Source organism: Equus caballus, chromosome 12 (assembly GCF_041296265.1).
Source record: "Equus caballus isolate H_3958 breed thoroughbred chromosome 12, TB-T2T, whole genome shotgun sequence".
In the NCBI taxonomy this organism is placed as follows: Eukaryota; Metazoa; Chordata; class Mammalia; order Perissodactyla; family Equidae; genus Equus; species Equus caballus.
The window spans coordinates 8,864,236-8,883,226 of record NC_091695.1 but is presented as its reverse complement, the minus strand read 5'-3'; the positions used below and the strand labels follow the sequence as shown (position 1 = coordinate 8,883,226).

Genomic DNA, 18,991 nt, shown 5'->3' with positions numbered 1-18,991 from the left:
AATTTGGCTGGGCCAACTAATTGGTAGGTATGCTACATTCCTAACAAAATATCCACCCATATTACAGATGTTGTTCTCTAGCCGAGTAAACGACTGGTAACAAACAGTAATGAAGTCGGAATAAGCTACGCTTGGGGAAATTGTTCCCTTGTACAGTTTTCCAACAGGATCCCACATTAGCTTAGAAAATCACTAGTGCCAAAATTGGAACACAAGCTAAATTTCAAAAGCATCTTACTGTGCAAGATTAAGAAGATGACGAGGTTTCATAATAGCTCTTCAGTCACCAACACAATACTTGCTAAGTGGCCATAGCCCCCTTAACCATACTAGGCCTGGTGCAAACATTTACAAAAGGTGTTAGCCCTTTTCTCTCTTTAAAGCCTTATGTAGATTAAACACTTATAGACATGTGCAAACATAATAATTATATTTACCAGAAAATCTATAATGGTAAACAGGGGGGAGGGGCTTCTGCATTCATTCATGATGGTATAACAGAGACCAGATTTACTCTATTGCCTTAAAATTAAAAAAATTGCACCAAATATATGAAACAATGGTTTTCAGACACTGGACAATAGACAGTTGAGGACAGTGATACCCAAGAGATGGAAAACAAACAAGGTGAGCCCTATGGTTGACAGTTGCCCTAGAATATTGCCTGGAGAGATTTTTCTAGACTGGGACAGAGAAAGGAACTCAGAGACCAGCAGTCCCCCGTGAGTTGAGGAAACAGCCTTGAGCATTTGGGGAAGACAGAGCCCCTAGAATTAGCAGACAGAGTATGAGAGAGAGTGAGTGAGACCAAAAGCAAGAAAGACAGAGAGCAAGAGCGAGAGCACACCATATTCTTATGTTTAAGAAAGGACAGGGAGAACATTTTAAAAAGAGATAAGGAAGATATAAAAATGACCGAAATTTTTATAGAGAGAGAAAAAATACAATGTCTGGATTAAAAAAGAAATGCACTAACAGGATTAACAGCAGATTAGACACTGGGGAAAAAAGGTTACTGGATGCGACCGCACAGCGACACCATCCGAAATGAAACAGAGAGAAAAGAGACTGGAAAAGAAAAAACACATCATCAGTGAGTTGGGAGACAACTTCAATCAGTCTAATCTACATATAAGTGGAGTCCCAGAAAAAAGGCTGAGGAATAGAAAAAATATTTGAAGAACTGATGGCCAAAATTTTTCCAAGCATGATAAAAGCTATAGACATACAAATTTACGTTCAACAAACTCCAAGTGGGAGAAACATGAAGAAAACTACACCAAGGGACAAAATACTCAAATTACTTAAAACCAGTAATAAAGAGAAACATCTTAAAAGTAACCAGAGGAGACCAAAAAAACCACACATCATGCATGGTGCTAAAAAGATAAGAATGACAGCAGACTTCTCATCAAAAACACCGGAAGCCAGAAGGCAGTGAAGCCAAGGAAAGAGAAAAGAAAGAACCAGTTGACCAGGTTCAGGGCAGGCTACCCCAAAATTGGCCACTATGGCATATTAATTACATTGAATGAAAGGTACTTAAGAAACCATCAGTGAAGAAGAACACTCTGACCCTCCTTTGTTCCCCTGAGAGAAGGAAACAGACCTCCCATGGGAAGGTATCCTCCCCATGCCAGAAGCAGAGAAGGCATCCCTTCACAGGAGACAGGAATTTAGGGCAGAGGAAGCTGTAAAAACTAACTTGGTTACTTCTCCACTAATTTGCTACCCCAAGCAGAAACCCCTCTGTTTTATCAAATGTTTACAAATAATTGTTTCTTTGTCTAAAAAGGTACATATACACCCAATGCTCCTGTCACATCTTAGGTCCCATTTCTGAGACCTCCATACATACGAATTAAATTTGATTTTTTTCCCTCCTATTAGTTTGTCTTGCGTCAATTTAATTATTAGACCAGCCAAAAGAACTCAAGAGGGGTGAGGGGGAAAATTCCCCCACAACACTGTCAAGCTAAAATTTTATACCCAGAGAAAATACATTTCAAAACAAAGGTTTTCCTTCATATAAAAAGAATTCATCGGTAGGAGATCAACACTACAAGACATGTTAAAGGAAGTCTTCCAGAGAGAGGAAAAAAAAAGGTTTCTGATTGAAATCTGTATCTATATAAAGGAATGAAGACAATCAAAAGTGGGAATCTGTGTGTAAATATAACATATTTTTAAAAATAAATTTAATTCTCTTTAAAATACAGTAGACTATTTAAGGCAAAAATAATATGTTATACAGTTCATAACACAGAAATAAAACATATGGGGAATGGAAGTATAGTGCTGTCAGGTTCTTATGCTACACATGTAGTAGCACACTGTTACAAGTTAAAGATGTATACTACAAAAGCTAAAACAACCACTAAAAACAAAGAAAAAAGATGTACAGCCAAAAGCCAACGAAGGAAATAATAAGGAATAGTAAAAAACATACTATTAGGGGGCCGGCCCTGTGGCCTACTGATTAAGTTTGGCCCACTGCTTTGGTGGCCCAGGTTTGGTTTCCGGGTGCAGACATATACCACTCACTGGCAGCCATGCTGTGGCAGCGACCCACATACAGAACAGAGGAAGACTGGCAAGAGATGATGGCTCAGGGCAAATCTTTCTCAGCAAAAGAATTTAAAAATTAATAAAAAGTAAAAAACATACTATTAATCCAAAAGCAAGCAGGAAAAATGTTAAAAATGGAACAGATGGGGCGAATAGTAGACAAATAATAAATTGGTAGATTTTAATGCAACCATGCCAACGATGACATTAAATACAAATGGTCTGAGCATCCCAATTAAAAGGCAGAAATCATCAAATTGGATAAAAAATCAAGACCAAATTATGCTGTCTACAAGAAACCCACTTTCAATATAAAACACTTACAGATTAAAAGGAAAGAAAGAAAAAGATCTACCATGCTAACGCTAATCAAAAGAAAGTTGGACAAAGTTTTCAGTGCAAAAAATAGTACTAAGAATAAAATAATTTCATAATGATAACGGGATGAATTCATCGAGAAGACGTAACACCCCTAAATGTTCATGCACCTAATAACAGAGAAACAGACAAACAGAAACAGAAAAATCCGTAATTATAGTTGGAGATTTCAGATCTCCTCTCACAACAGCTGACAAAAGGAAGGAGACAGAAAATCAGTGAAGATACAAAAGACTTGAACAATTCTGTCAACGAACTCTCTGTTTTAAACTTTAAAAATGCCCTGTTCTGACTGGCTTATGGAGATTAATAAGTGCTCACTCAAATCTAAGAAGAGAAAATTCAAGAATTACCAGACAAGGACAGAATTTCTAGTGCTTTAAATGTGCTGAGGATTTCAGAAAAATCATTCTCACAGAACTGGCCGGCTCAAGCAGGGACAGTTAGAAAACTGAAACAGATATTGGCTAGCAACTAATAGTTATTTTAAAAGGCACTAATATAAACTTCTGAAGTATCCTTAATAATTGATAATAAACGCATAATTATCTAAGGATCCAAGTTGTACATACAACTCCTACTTAAGGTAAATCTTTGACCAAATCAGAACTGTTTTGATCGTTTTAATTTTAAAAATAGCTATACATCTTCTTTCTGATCCTATCACAGTATGAAATCTAACGCCACTGTAACACTGCATTCTTCGAACTGTTAAATTTTCTACATAGGTTTATAAGTTAGATTATCACTGCTTCCACAAACTATTTAAAGGAATAAGAATTGATGTCTTTATAAAATGACTGGTTTTTCTAAACTTCAGACAATGCTGCAAATCTTAATTACTCAATGATCTTAACTACTCTTCCCATCTTCTGTGTAAAACTTTTAAATGTCATCTCTCTCACAAACTTGGTATCAATCATGATTGTATTGCTCTGCAATGTCAACACAAATATCATTTCCATGATTCTTAATGACCTTAAGATACTATTATAACATCATAGTGAGATAAATATTAAGAAATCTTTGGTTACCTGGACAATTTATAAAGACTAAAATTCTTAAAGAAAACTCCAGTTAGGATGGCAAATTCAATGTAGTACATGCATTATTTTATAACATCATAACAGAACACAAGGTTAATACAATTTAAATTGCAGGTGAAAGTATGAACTTGTCATCTAAATGGATGTATAAGTAGGTGTATAAAGTACATTAAAATCAACAAAGAAAGCTCATGAATTAAACAGTTTGAAACCACTTGTTGAGAGAAGAAACTTGATCTTTGATAATATAGTTTTTTCTTAACAAGAAAGCTAGAAAAAAAATACACTGTGCCTTCAGTATCCAGTGTGACCAGCAAAAGTTCCTTATCTCCCCAAAACACTGCCACTTCCTAGCAGCTGTTAACTTTTTAAGTTTTTGTGTCAACTTTTGTCATACCCTTGAATCATTTTTTAACAAAAGTTTCTTGTTTCTGAAAAAGCTGGGTTTCCTAATAATTATTGTTCCTTGCAACTATGCTTTATTTTAGTGACTGTCACTTAACCAAGACTATAATCATTTCTCGTCTTGGGCGCCCATGACTTATGCTTATATTTTGCTGTAATCACTAGTCTCCTGGCAACTCCTTATGATACTGCCCTCACAAATGGGAGCCTCAAATTAAGAACAATAAAATTGGTAAGATATATTTTACACCCAAACTCTCTTTGATATTTACCCAGAGAGCCACTAGGTAGCACTATTGAGCAAGGAGGATATTAGGAAGAACTACCTATGTAGTGTATTCTCCATATCTTCTACTAGCTCAACTCTCTTAGGAGAGCTGCCCTATTTATCAATTCCACAATAGGGGAACAACCAGGGTGTAACTAATAATGAATATGGTTCAACATGTGTATACTTTTCAGGATGGACAAAAAACATACTCATGATCCTGTGCGAAGACTGGCACAACAACATTTTGTGAACAAAATGATTCCTAAGATTATGTTTCTAAGTATAAAACACTCTTGTTAATTGGTGGCAATTTTAAAAAACACTTTATAGAAGTCCCTGGAGGTTTATCAATGCCTTAAATGCCCATCATAAGGCTCATGCCCCCAGGATAATCATTGACTAAACCATTAATTAGCTCTATATAATACCCCAATAGGGGATTCCATTCTGACACTGTTAATTACTGTAATAAATTAACCAGAGACCATTAGTCTTATTAACAGGTGGTTCCTACTTTTCCTTCAAGCTTGCCAAAAGCTGAAGGCCATAAACTGCAGGTCAGAAAATTTAGTCTTCAGGAAGAAACACCCAAAGAATAATAGCCTCAGTGAAGACCTGTGTCAGTGCTCTTGACCGTTATTGACGCAGCAAAGGATCAACACGTGGGTCAGGCGACGGGTCAGACTCCTTCCCAGGGTGACCCGACACTGCCACCAAGAGCAGACTTTAAGACAGATTGTACCAGGAAACTGAGTCACTACTTACAGGACTCTTTTATTCGAAAATCAGACACTATGTGAAAGCATGCTGCTGACCCAAAATCCAATGGAACAAGAATTCATTTTGCAAGACTGAATGGAACCAATGAGGAAAACTTAACAGCGGTTTTGAGAAAACATTTTTCTTTCTTAATTTTTCACTAACCTTCATTGTGGCTAGCTATACTTGCACAAATTGGAATGAAACACTCTTTGAATGGTATGTTGTTCCTACCAATCCCTCAGAATTGAGGAAAAATATTCTCTGGGAAACCTTAATATAGCCTATAAACTGTGGCAGATTGTATTTTCCAAACCCAGATTTTATTTTCAAAAAATACCTCCCTTCCCATATGTTCTTTTCCAAAGTTACCATGTCATTCCCCCTTCAAGAGGGGGAGTCTATCCCCCTCCCCTTGAATCTGGGCAGCCTCAGGAAAGCTCTGACCAGTAGCACATGGCAGAAGTAACAGCACGAATTCTGAGGAGAGCTGTCGCACAAGGACATCAGCCTCTGCCTGGTTCTCGTGGGACATTCACTGAGGGAAGACAGTCACCACGTGGGAAGTCCAGCTACCCTGAGATGGCCGGGCTGGAGAAGCTACATGGAGGCACTCCAGTCAACAGTCTCTGCTGAGTCCAGCTTTCCAGTCATTCCCGGCCGTGGCCCCAGACCTGTGAGAAAAGCCATCTTAGATCTTCCAGACAAGACTATCCACCAGCTGAGCATCACTGAGTGACCTCAGCAATCCCCTGAGGAGCAAAAGAATTGTCCCTGAGTCCTGGCAAAATACCTGACCAGCAAAATTTGTGGACATCCAAAATGGCCGTTATTTTATGTTGCTAAGTTTGGCGTGGTTGGTTATGCACCAACAGTAACTGGAACATAAACTAGTAAATCATTAGGTAAATTTAAAGATCGAAACTGTGTAGAAAATACACCACATATTGATGGGCCTTGTCTGCAAAACTAATCAAAACAATGGTCAAATGTCTTTACCGAGTTCTTTTACTTTACATGGCAATGTAATTACTTGCATAGGCTCAGTAAGAATCTATCCTTCTTCCCACCAGGATACAATTACATAAAAGAAATTTGTAACCACAACCAAGCCAGAAATGTTTCATTTAACAGTAAACCTCATTTCGTTAGACATGACAATCCCCCTAGTAAGGAACATGGATTGTACTCCAACATGTGGAAACAATGCTTCAATGACTGCCAGGAAGCTATCCTGGCACCTGCTCTACGGCTGGCGGACCTGTCTTACAGGAAGTAGAATGTCACTTTCTGGAAGGCCAGGATCACTGATAAATTTGGGGATCTTGGAGTAAGAAGATAGCTCTACAGTCATACGTTCAGTACTACAGACAAAACCAGTAGAGGGAAACTGGACAGTTTGTGGTTCCTGACCTTGGAATATGTGAGCTTCTAACGGCAATAAAAATATTTCTGGCACTACAGAAGTGATCGAAAAATATATATGACTCTAGAGGCTGCATGAGATTTAACTCTCTAACCCTAACATGTGGTTCTAGTTTTACTAAACATAAAACAAAAAGGTCTTTACGTGTTCGTTAATGCCTCATTGCTCACTGTCCTTATGCAAATGAAATAGGCTAAATACAACAAAGCATCCTATTAATGACACTGCTAGTCCATCAGAAAATTGTGGAACAAACTGATTTGGTCAAATCCACACCTTAACTGCACAGATTTGATCATAGGCAAGGACTGGAAAAGTGAAACTGATTTTTTTTACCTTACCCTATTTCTCTGTCGACTGCAGACCAGTAAGATTTGCATTTCCAAAAGCTTTGCATTTTAAGAGATAAAGTCATAGAATTACAGAGCCATCCTAAAGCTTTACATCCTGAGATAAATTACAAAAAAAAGAGAAACATCATGTTTGGGTTTTTTAAATCAAAGACAGAAATGTGTGGTTTTTTAAGTCAAAGCTGATTAAACTGTATGCAATCAGAATTACCAACTGCCACATAAGATTAACTGTAAATATCACCCTCTCTACATTCTGAGAGCCAGTGGGGTGTTCTGAAAGCTAGTCTCCTTTGCATTGTGCTTTATTGCAAGTAAAAACTCAGCTCAGAGTTCAAAAATTATCTAGGAGGTTTTCTTCTTTGACAAATCAAAGTCGACAAAAATACTTAATATATTAATAATCTTGCTAACAATGATAATAAAATAAGCTTATTAGATGTGTGATGACTTTCAGCTTGTCTTAATTCAATGGGTGACAGGTATCCTTACAAAGAAGTGTAATTTCATGAAAGCAGTCAATCCTCGGAAAGCACTTATCCATTGTTGGTGAAACACTTAGTTCCCTACTGAATTATATATAATCCTTTTAAAATGTTTCTGAAGAACTTTGACTTTGATGAGTAGGCTGTCCTCCACACTCACAAGGAACTGCTTCTAAAGGCAGAGAATCCCCAAGTTTAAATGACACTGGAGAGTTAGAAGCTGACAGGAGCCAAGAAGAGGTCCCTATTTTTCTCAACTGGCACGTGGTTTCATTTTCAATCTCCTCCTTTCCTCTTTTCTTCTTTCAGTCTGATAGGGGAGAAGGAAGGATGAGTTTAACATGCTGAAGCGAGTTTAAGAGCTGGACTAGAAGAGACAAGTTAACCTAGTTCACCCAACTTGCTTGACTTGGATTTCCCAACTCAGCTCTGACTGACACAGAAATTGGCATCAGGAGCGGAATCCCCAAAAATAGACTTCTAAGGACTTTCGGATTGATTTGATTTGATCCATGATGGAGGAGCATCACCAATCATCAGATTAACGCTGGTTGCTAACTATAATGAAGTACTCTGAAAACTTCAGCCCCCAACACCCTCCTACACCCTCCCTCCTACTCCCTACTTCCCAGATAAAGATTCCACACAAAAGATAAATACCCCACACAAAGGCCGCCTGGGGAGACAGATTTGCGAGTTTGCCTCCGGTCTCCTCGCTTGGCTGCCCTGCAATGAAGTCCTTTTTTCTGCAGAACACCTTGCCCCGGCTCTTCCGTAGTTCATCGGGCTAACAAACCCGCTTGTGGTGGGTAGCACTGTGGCAGCCCTAATAAAACTTTTATGTCTTATCGCCACAGAGCTCACCTTGCTAACATCAGACATAACGGCATCAGTTGCAGAATTACAATTTAAGTTGCATTCCACAGACTCACCACGTTTCATGTACCAAAGCGAAAGGAGGAGAGAGAGTGAGACCCTGGGACTTGGGATGGGGATATCTGGGAGGGCGCAGATGAAGCTGGGAATCTTGACCCTCCAGGCTACTCTGAGCCTCCCTTGCTAGTGGAATAGAAACAGCCTGCTCTGCTGTGTCTGAAGGGATCAGCTTTCCCTGGCTTGAAGAGGCTGTAACAACCTTGCCATGACTCTAAGGGCGGTTTCCTTGTGAGAGAATTCCTCTTCTCCTCAGGACCCAACTGGATCATCCTTTACTGGCACCCATAACAGGGTCAGATCGCAGCATGCTCTAGGGAACAAGTACAAAGTCGGATCCACAAAGTGATGACTCATACGCAAAAAGAATCGCGAAACTGTGCTAATTTGTATTGATAGAAACGTGGGAAACCTGTGTGAGAATGGATTCTAAGAGTGTTAGACCAAGGAAAACAGAATATAATACCAGATTGAGACCTTTTTTTCTTTAATAGGAGTCACTTACCAGAGATTTAGGATTTAATGGTTAGCTTATTCCACTGGAGGGGCTGTAAGAGTTACTTGGTTGGTTGACTGAAACTCGGGCTCCATGGTGGCCTACATTTAATAAGGCTGGGAGGCCACAACCTCCTGGCATAACGTAGAGGCAGGGATCCAAAGGTTGACGGAAACAGTAAAGTGGGAGTGGATCTGTCATGTGCAACTTGCACACACGAGCCCTCCACCACTATCCCCCAGGAGGGCCCAGCAGATACTCCCTTCACTCAAGCTCCAGCTTCATAACTGGAGTGTCACTATATGGACAAGAGGTTATTCGTCTGGCCCTTTCACACCCAGCTACTCATAAAACTCACCATGCTGCTACAAGATAAGAGCTTCTCCATTGTTCTCTCTCTAGCCCTTGTTTGTTTCCTTCGTGGTACTTATTACAAACTGCAATTATTTATTTGTCTGTGTAGGATCTTGCATGCCCGTCAATAACCTACATGCCCTATAGTAACCATGTGTCCTCCTCGCGTCCTTCAGGCATGAAGCTGACCATCTGGTATTTCAACCATCCAGGGCTTGGCCAACCCAGATCTGCCTATCTCAAAGAACATCATGTCTTGAAGGAACATGGAACCCTTCCATGTGAGCTACTGGTCCTTGGAATGCTGGTCATGCAAGGACAGTCCCTCTTGGCAAGCACATGGCCTCTGTTCCCCTGCCTACATGAGCACCCCTCTTTCTGTTCGCAGTAGCAGTGCGCAACCCTGTCCAGCCAGCTGCCCTTGGACTCCCTGTTTGTAAAGTTCCCAACAGATGCTTATGTCCCCTATGCCAGCTCCACATCATTTCTTTGGTCTCTCTCCTTCCCACTCAATGCTGCTCGCACAGCTAGGTGTGCAGCCAAACAGCCTGGCTATTTGTTTTGTTTTGTTTGTTTTTGTTTTTTGACCTATTTGTTTTCTCTGTCTCCTCCACTAAAGTACAAGTTCCACGAGAGCAAAGACTGTATCTATCTTGGATTACCACTGCATCTTGTATCTGGTACACAGGCATTCATTGAAGACGTGTTGAGGGCCTAAAACTGTCTTTGTCAACGTTAAATTCTAGTCCTTCCTTCTCCTGGAATAGATATGTTCATGACAACATTATCCTCCCAAAAAGATGATTTACATCTGAGTTGCAAACTTATACAAACTTATAAATCTCCGTGTTATTTCTTCAGCTTAGAATGGACAACCTGGTCTGCTGATATCACCTCTTCCATTAAATTTATATTATGCCCAGAAAAGCATTTTTCAAAATTTTCAACAAGGAAAAAAACCCTTTCCCCATAATAAAGGTCAATTCTGTGCCTTCACCGTCTGTTTCTTCACGAAAACGTTGGAACAGGATCCTGTCTTTCTGCCCTGTCACGTGTCACCTCATATCACAAATTAACCAAATTCTCAAATATCACTAAAGTGTATCTTCTGACTCGTGGAGCAATTTTGTACAGGCTGGAGCACTTGCGGAAAGAGCATCATGAGGCAGCTTTCTTGTTTCTGTATCGAATAGATGGTGGCGTCACTCATAACAGAGCGTTTCACAATTCAACGTTCCATTTCCTCACAAGCGTCTATTTTCCGCCTAAGAACCTTTACTTCTAGCAACCAGTAGGTGCTTTTCATTAACAGTCAATTTTACACAGACACAAACCCAACATTTTTATTACAATAAGAGTTATGATACACAAGACTACAAGGAACTAAGAAAGAAACAGTACTAAGATCCAGGCAGGACATTCAGTTCACCTACTATCAGGCTATTAAGTAACTATCTAAGTAACCACCTCAGGCTCATCAGTGAGCTTAATTCAAATTCACACTTTAGCAAAACTGCAAAATACTGGAAGTGTCTTGGACCTTCAGGGTTGCATTTACATAGTTGAAACCTTGAAAGTTAAAATTCTTAAATGCCAAAGATTTATTGTATATCTATAGACCACACGCTCACCTTTGTAAAGACCTGCACTCTTAGCAGGGTTAAAAAACAAAAAGACAACAAACTTGATATTACGAATCTATAAAAATCTGTTTGTCGCCTAAAGATGAGGCCCATCTATGTGTAATCTGTCTGACAGGACCAGCTATGGTCTGGAAAGAAATAACAACAAAAATATATACCTCACAAGGATGTTTGACAGATCAAAAGGGACAATACATGTGAGGGAATAAATAAATAATAAAGCACTATAAAATATTAGTTGTAGGTGGTAACGTTAATAATAAAATACAGTACATTGTATTAAATTTAGATAATGTTATACGTCAATTATATCTCAACAAAGCTGGAGAAAAAATAAAGTATGGCAGAAATCCTCTCTCATCTGGAACAATTAGGGCAGTTTGTTAGTTGGCTACTTAGAGAAGTCCGTTAAAGCAAGGAATCCTAGAAAATGATAAATACACATTGCAACCATTTTTATTTTAATTTAAAGTTTAATTTTAAAATTTAATTTTAAGTGTGATTCATTCACCAATCCTTTGTGTAGGGTCAAGGCCTTATCTTTGAGTTTAGATCTTTGGACTGGAATTCCAGTCTTTCTTGGATAAACCACACCCATAACGCGTCATCTATAATTGCAGTTTCTGTTCTTTTAAAATGCAGCAAAAACTTTAAGACATATGCAACAACAGGAGAGCAAATTTCTTCCTACTTTTGATAACTTTTTGCAATATTTTACATTTGTCTTGTTCACCCCTAATTCGACAACCAATTTCTTTTTTTGAGGTCACACTGGTTTATAACGTTGTATAAATTTCAGGTATATGTATTATGTATCAGTTTCTGTATAGACTGCATCGTGCTCATCACCAATAGTCTAGTTTCCATCCATCACCAGACACATGCACCCCTTCACCCCTTCTGCCCTCTCCCCCTCCCCCTCTGGTAACCACCAATCTGTTCTCTGGATCTATCTGTTTGCTTGTTTATCTTACACATATGAGTGAAATTGTACGGTAATTGTCTTTCTCTGTCTGACTTATTTCACTTGGCATACTACCCTTGAGGTCCATCCAGGTTGTCGCAAATGGCACAATTCTTAACAACCAATTTCTGAAAGAACTGGCTTTTCTCACTTTTTTTCAGAACTTTCAACTTAGTTTTTGTAGAAATAACTCCCCTTTTTACCCTAATATTGCAGCCGTTTACAGAATATTTAATAACAAATGCACCCAGCACGAGTAATTTTGGGAACAAATACAACTGACTCTTCATAAGTAAACACTTTGCGTTGTGGGAGGGAAAGAACGTGGGCATCATCCTGAGCAGCCCACCGGTCACAAAAGTCAGCATCCTGGGTACACCAGTCAGGACGTGCCACCAAGGAGGTGGACAGCACTGGTGTATCCATCGGTTGGTTAATTAGACATCAGTTAAAAGAGTCTTTGCCATATTAGAATTGAGGTCTCAAGCGTAGCTGACTACATTCAAAACAGTTTCCTGGTCTCATATATATTTACAACCTTTTATATTTTTCCCCAGTCATATATGATAGACATTTAGAGACAATGAAGTCAAAGAGTAAAAAAAATGCAAGAATATTGAAATGAGGCAAGAGAAAAGGAATTCAGATGGTTAAGTAAAACATGATAAAATAATCAGAGAATTTGACTCCTGACAACAGAATCTAAATGAGTCAATAAGAGATATTTTAAGGAAATAACAATAACCCTCTATTAGTTTGAAAAAACTGGTGATCCATCTTTAAGACATCCCGTTAACAGCATGAGAAAGAAGCTTTCTGAACTATAAATAAATACACCCATGCTAGATATCTGCTTGAAAATATTAAACTTAGGTTAGCTGTATTCTTCTGTAATCGCGAGAGAAGAGAAGGCTGATGTGAAAACTTACTTATTTCACTGGAAACCTGGTCCAGCTTATCCTGAGATCTGCTGATAAGGACGATCTTCATTCCACGCTTTGCTAACTGAAACAATAAAAGAGACAGCAAACAGTTGAATCACACCCGTGCGTTTCATTTTAAAACAGTCCATTCTAAAACAGAAATTGATACGCGGTCATTGTAAGAAAACCTCACCATATGATAACGAATGGACAATCCAAAATGAAGACTTTACGAAAGGCTTCCCCACAGGTTATCTTTCTAAATCAAGCTAGCATATAAATGTCAAGGGGTTTTAGAAGAAGTGATGAGTTTTACTTTTCATTTTGTACCCATCAACACTGCTGGAGTTTTTAAAATCGTAAGTATCTATTACTCCTATAATTTAAAAGTTAGCTTTAAAAAAGTTTTTGTGTCAGGCTGGATACATAAAGACTGGAGGACTGGCAAAGAAAACGACAGTTAAAATGTTAAGAATTCCTAAAAATAGAATCATTTTTAAAATTTTTATTTAAGCATTATACTTTACGGAAAGAAAGACAAACTAAAACAGTCAAACTGGATAAATTAGTACAGAATTTCCCGGGGGGCCGTGCCGTGGCCAAGTGGTTAAGTTCACGCGCTCCACTTCAGAGACCCAGGGTTTTGCCGGTTCAGATCCTGGGCGCGGACATGGCACCGCTTATCAGGCCGTGCTGAGGCGGCGTCCCACATGCCACAACTAGAAGGACCCACAACCAGAATATACAACTATGCACTGGGGGCTTTGGGGAGAAGAAGAAGAAACAAGACTGGCAACAAATGTTAGCTCAGGTGCCAACCTTCAAAAAAAAACTTTTTTAAGTAAAGAATGTCCTGAGGAGCACTTTCTGTGTACTGACCCAGCACTGTGTAAGTGGCACAGAATGAATAAGATTTAAGCAAGGTGACAGAATAAGGAATGTTGTTTCTACCCCTGAGACACAAATATAGGGGAACAGGAAAAAACATTGATATACACAAAACTTTTTAATGAACTATTTCAGACAGTCTATAAATGAGCAATGAATTAGGTGCTATGAGGTGTAAGCGATTCAGTAAATTAATATTCCAGTCTTAAATTCTACAGTCAGTTTTTATTAAACAATGAGTAGTTTTGCAAATGAGAAGATATGGAAGAACATTTTTTATAAAAATAACAAAGTTTGGTAATAATTTGCTAAATTAATCTGCGGTAAAACCACTAAAAAACACGAGTCCATGCTCACAGTTTTTTAAAAAAAATTAATGGGGGAGGAAGCACAAGGAAAAGCCCTTATTTATAGAAAAATACCATCTAATAAATGTAGAAGGAAAACTATCATTAGAAAATCACCATTTTTAAACCACCATGGTATTAACTAATTTAGGCAAAAAACTGTCAACAGATGTTAAAACCCCTGGGTGAAAAATTGTGGGGAAACGGGAAAATTCATAATCTCAAAGTATCATCTCTTAGGTTCCTTGTGTTTTTTTCTTTCTTTCTTTCTTTCTTTTTTTGGTGAAGAAGATTGGCCCTGAGCTAACACCTGTGCCAATTTTCCTCTATTTTGTATGTGAGACACCACCACAGCACGGCTTGATGAGCAGTGTGTATGCCCATGCCCGGGATCTGAACCCTGGGCCACCGAAGTGGAGCACGTAAACTTAACCACTATGCCACCAGGCCAGCACCCCAATTCCTTATTAATTACAAAGGGGAAAAGGTACCTTTTACTGGAGAATTATGGTGGACAGCATCTTAAAAATGATTTATCTTAACATAAAATAATGGAACAAATGGACTTCTTGTGCCTCCTGATAAGATAAACTCAGAAAGATACAATATCAGTTGGGTAGCATTCCTGCTAAAAAAAATGCTTAACCTGAATCTAATTATGAGGAAACAATAAGACAAATCCAAAATTGAGAAGTCTTTTGCAAAACAATTGGCCTGGATTTTTCAAAAGTGCCACTGTTATAAAAGAAAAGAAAGGCTAGAGAATTCTTCCAGTCAAGAGACGTGACACCTAAATGCCATGCATAATCCTGAACTGTATCTTGGAACCAAAAAACAAGAGCTCTAATGGATGTTATTGGGACAAACGGGAAACTTGCACATGGGCTGCACATTATATACGTAATAGAATTGTACCAAGTTAACTTCCTCTGTGCGACCGCTGTATCGTGGTTACAAGGGTGAGTGTTCTTGTTCTCAGAAGATTCAGGAAGAAATACTCAGGGGTGAAGTGTTATGATGTCTGTAACTCACAAATGGTCCAGCCAAATTAGAATGATAATAATGTTAAACGTGACAAAATGTTAACAGCTGATGAATCCTGGTAAAGGGTATGTGAGTGTTCACTGTATTTTCCTTGCAACTTTTCTGTAATTTTGATATTCAAAATAAAAAACCGGAGGCCAGCCTCGGTGGCCTAGAGGTTAAGTTCCACATGCTCTGCTTCAGTAGCCTGGGGTTTGGTTCCTGGGAGCAGACCTAAACCACTCGTCTGTCAGTGGCCATGCTGTCGCAGCAGCTCACATACAAAAAGAAGAAGATTGGCACAGATGTTAGTTTAGGGTGAATCTTCCTCAGCAAAAAAGAGGAAGATTGTTAAATAGATGTTGGCTCAGGGCCCATCTTCCTCAGCAAAAAATAAATAAATAAAATAGGGGCCAGCCTGGTGGCACAGCAGTTAAGTTCACATGTTCTGCCCGGCCTGGGGTTCACCGGTTTGGATCCCCAGTGTGGACCTATGCACCACTTGTCAAGCCATGCTGTGGTAGGCATTCCACATATAAAGGAGAGGAACATGGGCACAGATGTTAGCTCAGGGCCAGTCTTCCTCAGCAAAAAAGAGGAGGATTGGCAGTGGATGTTAGCTCAGGGCAAATCTTCCTCAAAAAATAAAATTAAATTTAAAAATCTTTAAAATAAATAAATAAACAAATTTAAAAACTGGGAAAACAAAGGAGGACTTAAAAAAAAAAACCCTTTGGGAATGACAAATGAAAGAGTCGATGGATCTGCCAGGATCTTCATCACAGCTGGGTAATGTCATAGGCTATGGGTGCCTTCGCAGAACTGGAAGGCAGGAAAGCTTGCCTTCAGAGAACGGCCAAGGGTCCTGCTTTGTATACTCGTCTTCAAACTATTATGGTTTTCTATCCTTTAATTACATCACAGAGAATCTGAATCCTTTGCCTGTGTCTGTCAATACCTTTCTGCCAATCACAGTCCTTCTTAGGAAAAGGATGCTATGGACCAGCCTGGAAATGTAACCACTATATAATAAAATATTCACCTTTCAGAAAATAATTCAAAACAATGAAGTTTAAAAACTCAGGACTGTCCACACTTACACAATCTAAAATATAATTACATGAATTTTTCACAATTCCAACTTAACAGGATAGAAAGTTTTATACTCATTTTGCATAAAAATCTGTTTTAAAATTGTTTGTTTAAGCAAACATAGTATTTCTGACAACACAGAAATATGTACTTATATTATAGTATGCAACATTATATTTGTGTTTCTGACTTCAAAAATCAAAACTACTATGAGATCATTCCATGTTTGTTCTTATATTTTTATACCAAAAAGCAAGGTTTTGAAAACGACCTACCTCTTCTGCATATGATTTTCCAATTCCATCAGTACCACCTGTGACAACTGAGAAAAGAAAAAAAGTAAGTTTAGTTTAAGAACTACAGTGAAGAACTGATCATGTTAGGACCCAGCAATTGGACACAAAGGGACCTGTGCAACACTTTCACGTAAAAGATGGAGCCAAACCAGTCATTCAAACTGTATACCCACCACAATGGCTATATACCCACCACAATTGCTAAAGTTAAAGAGTACAATACCAAGTGTTGACAAGAATGTGAAGCATTGGAACGCTCAGACATTGCTGGTGGCACTGTAATTCCAAAACAGAATCATTTTGGAAAAACCATTTGGCATTATGTCCAGAACTTCCCAAGACGTCTGAATGCATCATGTCTACCAAAAGAATGCCCACGGTAGCTTTATTTATGCATAGTAGGTAAACATGCTCAGATATTAAGTTATGGGAGAATGAGAAAGTAAATTGAGGTATATTCATACAATGGAATACTAAATAACAATAAAAAAGAACTACTGATATATGCAAAACATAAACAAATCTCCCAGACATGATGTTGAGTGAAAAAAGACATAAAAGTGGATAAGCTGTTATGATTCCAGTCACAAAGTCCAAAAAAGGGCAAAGCCAATCTATGATGATGGAACTTGGAATACTGGTCAGTGAGAGCATAGATGACAGAAAAGGGGCATTAAGGGAAACTTCAGATGCAGGAAGTATTCTATGTCTTGATTTGGGTATGTGTGTGTGTATGTGTGTGTAAAAATTCACTTAGCTGTACACTTAAGTATACACATTATATCTGCTATACCTTAATAAACTGATTTTTTAAAATTGTGGGCGGTAAAAAGAATTGAATAAGGTCTATTTCTTCCATGGGAAAACATATTTCCCCCATAAGCTCAAAAACCTTACACAGTAAAAACGCTTGAAAATTGTACTGGGTCAGGCTATATCACAGTGTCTTATCTGTGAAATACTGAAATTGTATTTGTTACAAATCCAGAACACAGCTGGCTGCTCCCAAAGGTTAGGGATGCTCCCCAAACTTCTCTGACTAGGAGTTTTTCCAAACCATTTACAGATTATGGAAAACAAGTTATGGTGTAAAGTAGGATCTTTCGGTATTTGTCTTAAAACCACTTCTTTCAGATTACACGAGATGTTCCCCACTTTTACTGCTCAGAAATATGGCAAACACGTCCACAGTCTTCCTAGCCATGTCTTCCATAATCTTACAGATTTTCATCATGTTCCTGCTCAGTTTTCATCTTTCTAGTTTTAAAAAATGTTTTAGAATAAAAAAAGTCAAAAAAAGTATGTTATTAAAAATAACCACAATACTATTATCACATTCCTAAAATGTAAATAATAATTCCTTGATATCTAATTAGTATATAATTTCCCCACATATTTTTTAAAAATTCTAAGAACTTGGTAGAATCAGGCTTCAGTAAGTTCCATCCTTAAAATTGGTTAATGTCTATTAAATCTCTTTTAATCTATAGGTTCGATGTATCCAACTACCCATCTATATCATTTAATCTCCATCTCTCTCTCCCCCCACCCTCCCTCTCCCTTCCCCACCTCCATTATTTGCTGAAGATATGTTTACACTTTCCCTTCCCGGCATTTGCAGATTGCATTCCCCTGATGTCGTTTAACATGTTCTTCGGTCCCTTAGAGGTTGGCTAGAGATGCTCGATAAAATTCAAGTTTGATTTTTCAGATACGAATACTTCATAAATGATATATATTGCATATTGACATCAGGAGGTACACGTCCAGTTACCTTTCTTTTTGTTTCATTAGCGGCTACTGACAATCACCACTAAGAGCCATTATTTCATTAGAGGTACAAAATGGTGATATTTGAATTCTATCATTCCATCTTCATTTATTAGCCAGAATATTTCCATAGAAAAATAACTCCTCATCTGTTATTTGGTTACAACGGTAAGAGTTTGCATAGGAACACAGGATAAATGTTTGATTTTTTTTCTCCTTTATTTACCAGTTTTCAAAATAAATTGGTTCCCAGGCACCTTCCAAAGGTAACCCAGGAGTTTTTAATCATTGTGGTTTTGTTTCTAACAAACATTATTAACTGATGGATTTAAATGTTTGTGGGAGAACCCATCTGTATGAAATTAAGCATCACCAACCTCATGATCAAGGGCACATTTCTGTAACTTCTCATCTCCTGAGTATCTTGGAGGAGTGGAGAACCGGAATTTTATACTGCATTCCTGTTACTGGCTCACTAACGTTTCACACATGAAAGATAAGCATTTTCTAATTGTTTCCAGTTCTGTCCTTTTCCTCCTCTGTGATAACGTTTAATGCTCTCTCCAAGATCCCC

At 38.3% G+C, this 18,991-nt stretch overlaps 1 protein-coding gene across 4 annotated transcripts in view; it reads right to left on the bottom strand.

The window, feature by feature from the left end:
* HSD17B12 (hydroxysteroid 17-beta dehydrogenase 12) overlaps positions 1–18,991 on the bottom strand; it is a 263,951-nt gene that overhangs the window by 80,848 nt on the left and 164,112 nt on the right. For all 4 annotated transcript variants that reach the window (XM_070229332.1, XM_070229333.1, XM_070229331.1 and 1 more), the window contains 2 exons: positions 16,627–16,673; positions 13,008–13,083 (listed from right to left, as the gene is read on the bottom strand). In XM_070229332.1, coding sequence (XP_070085433.1) covers positions 13,008–13,083; positions 16,627–16,673 — 123 coding nt within the window. The remainder of the gene's footprint in view (positions 1–13,007; positions 13,084–16,626; positions 16,674–18,991) is intronic.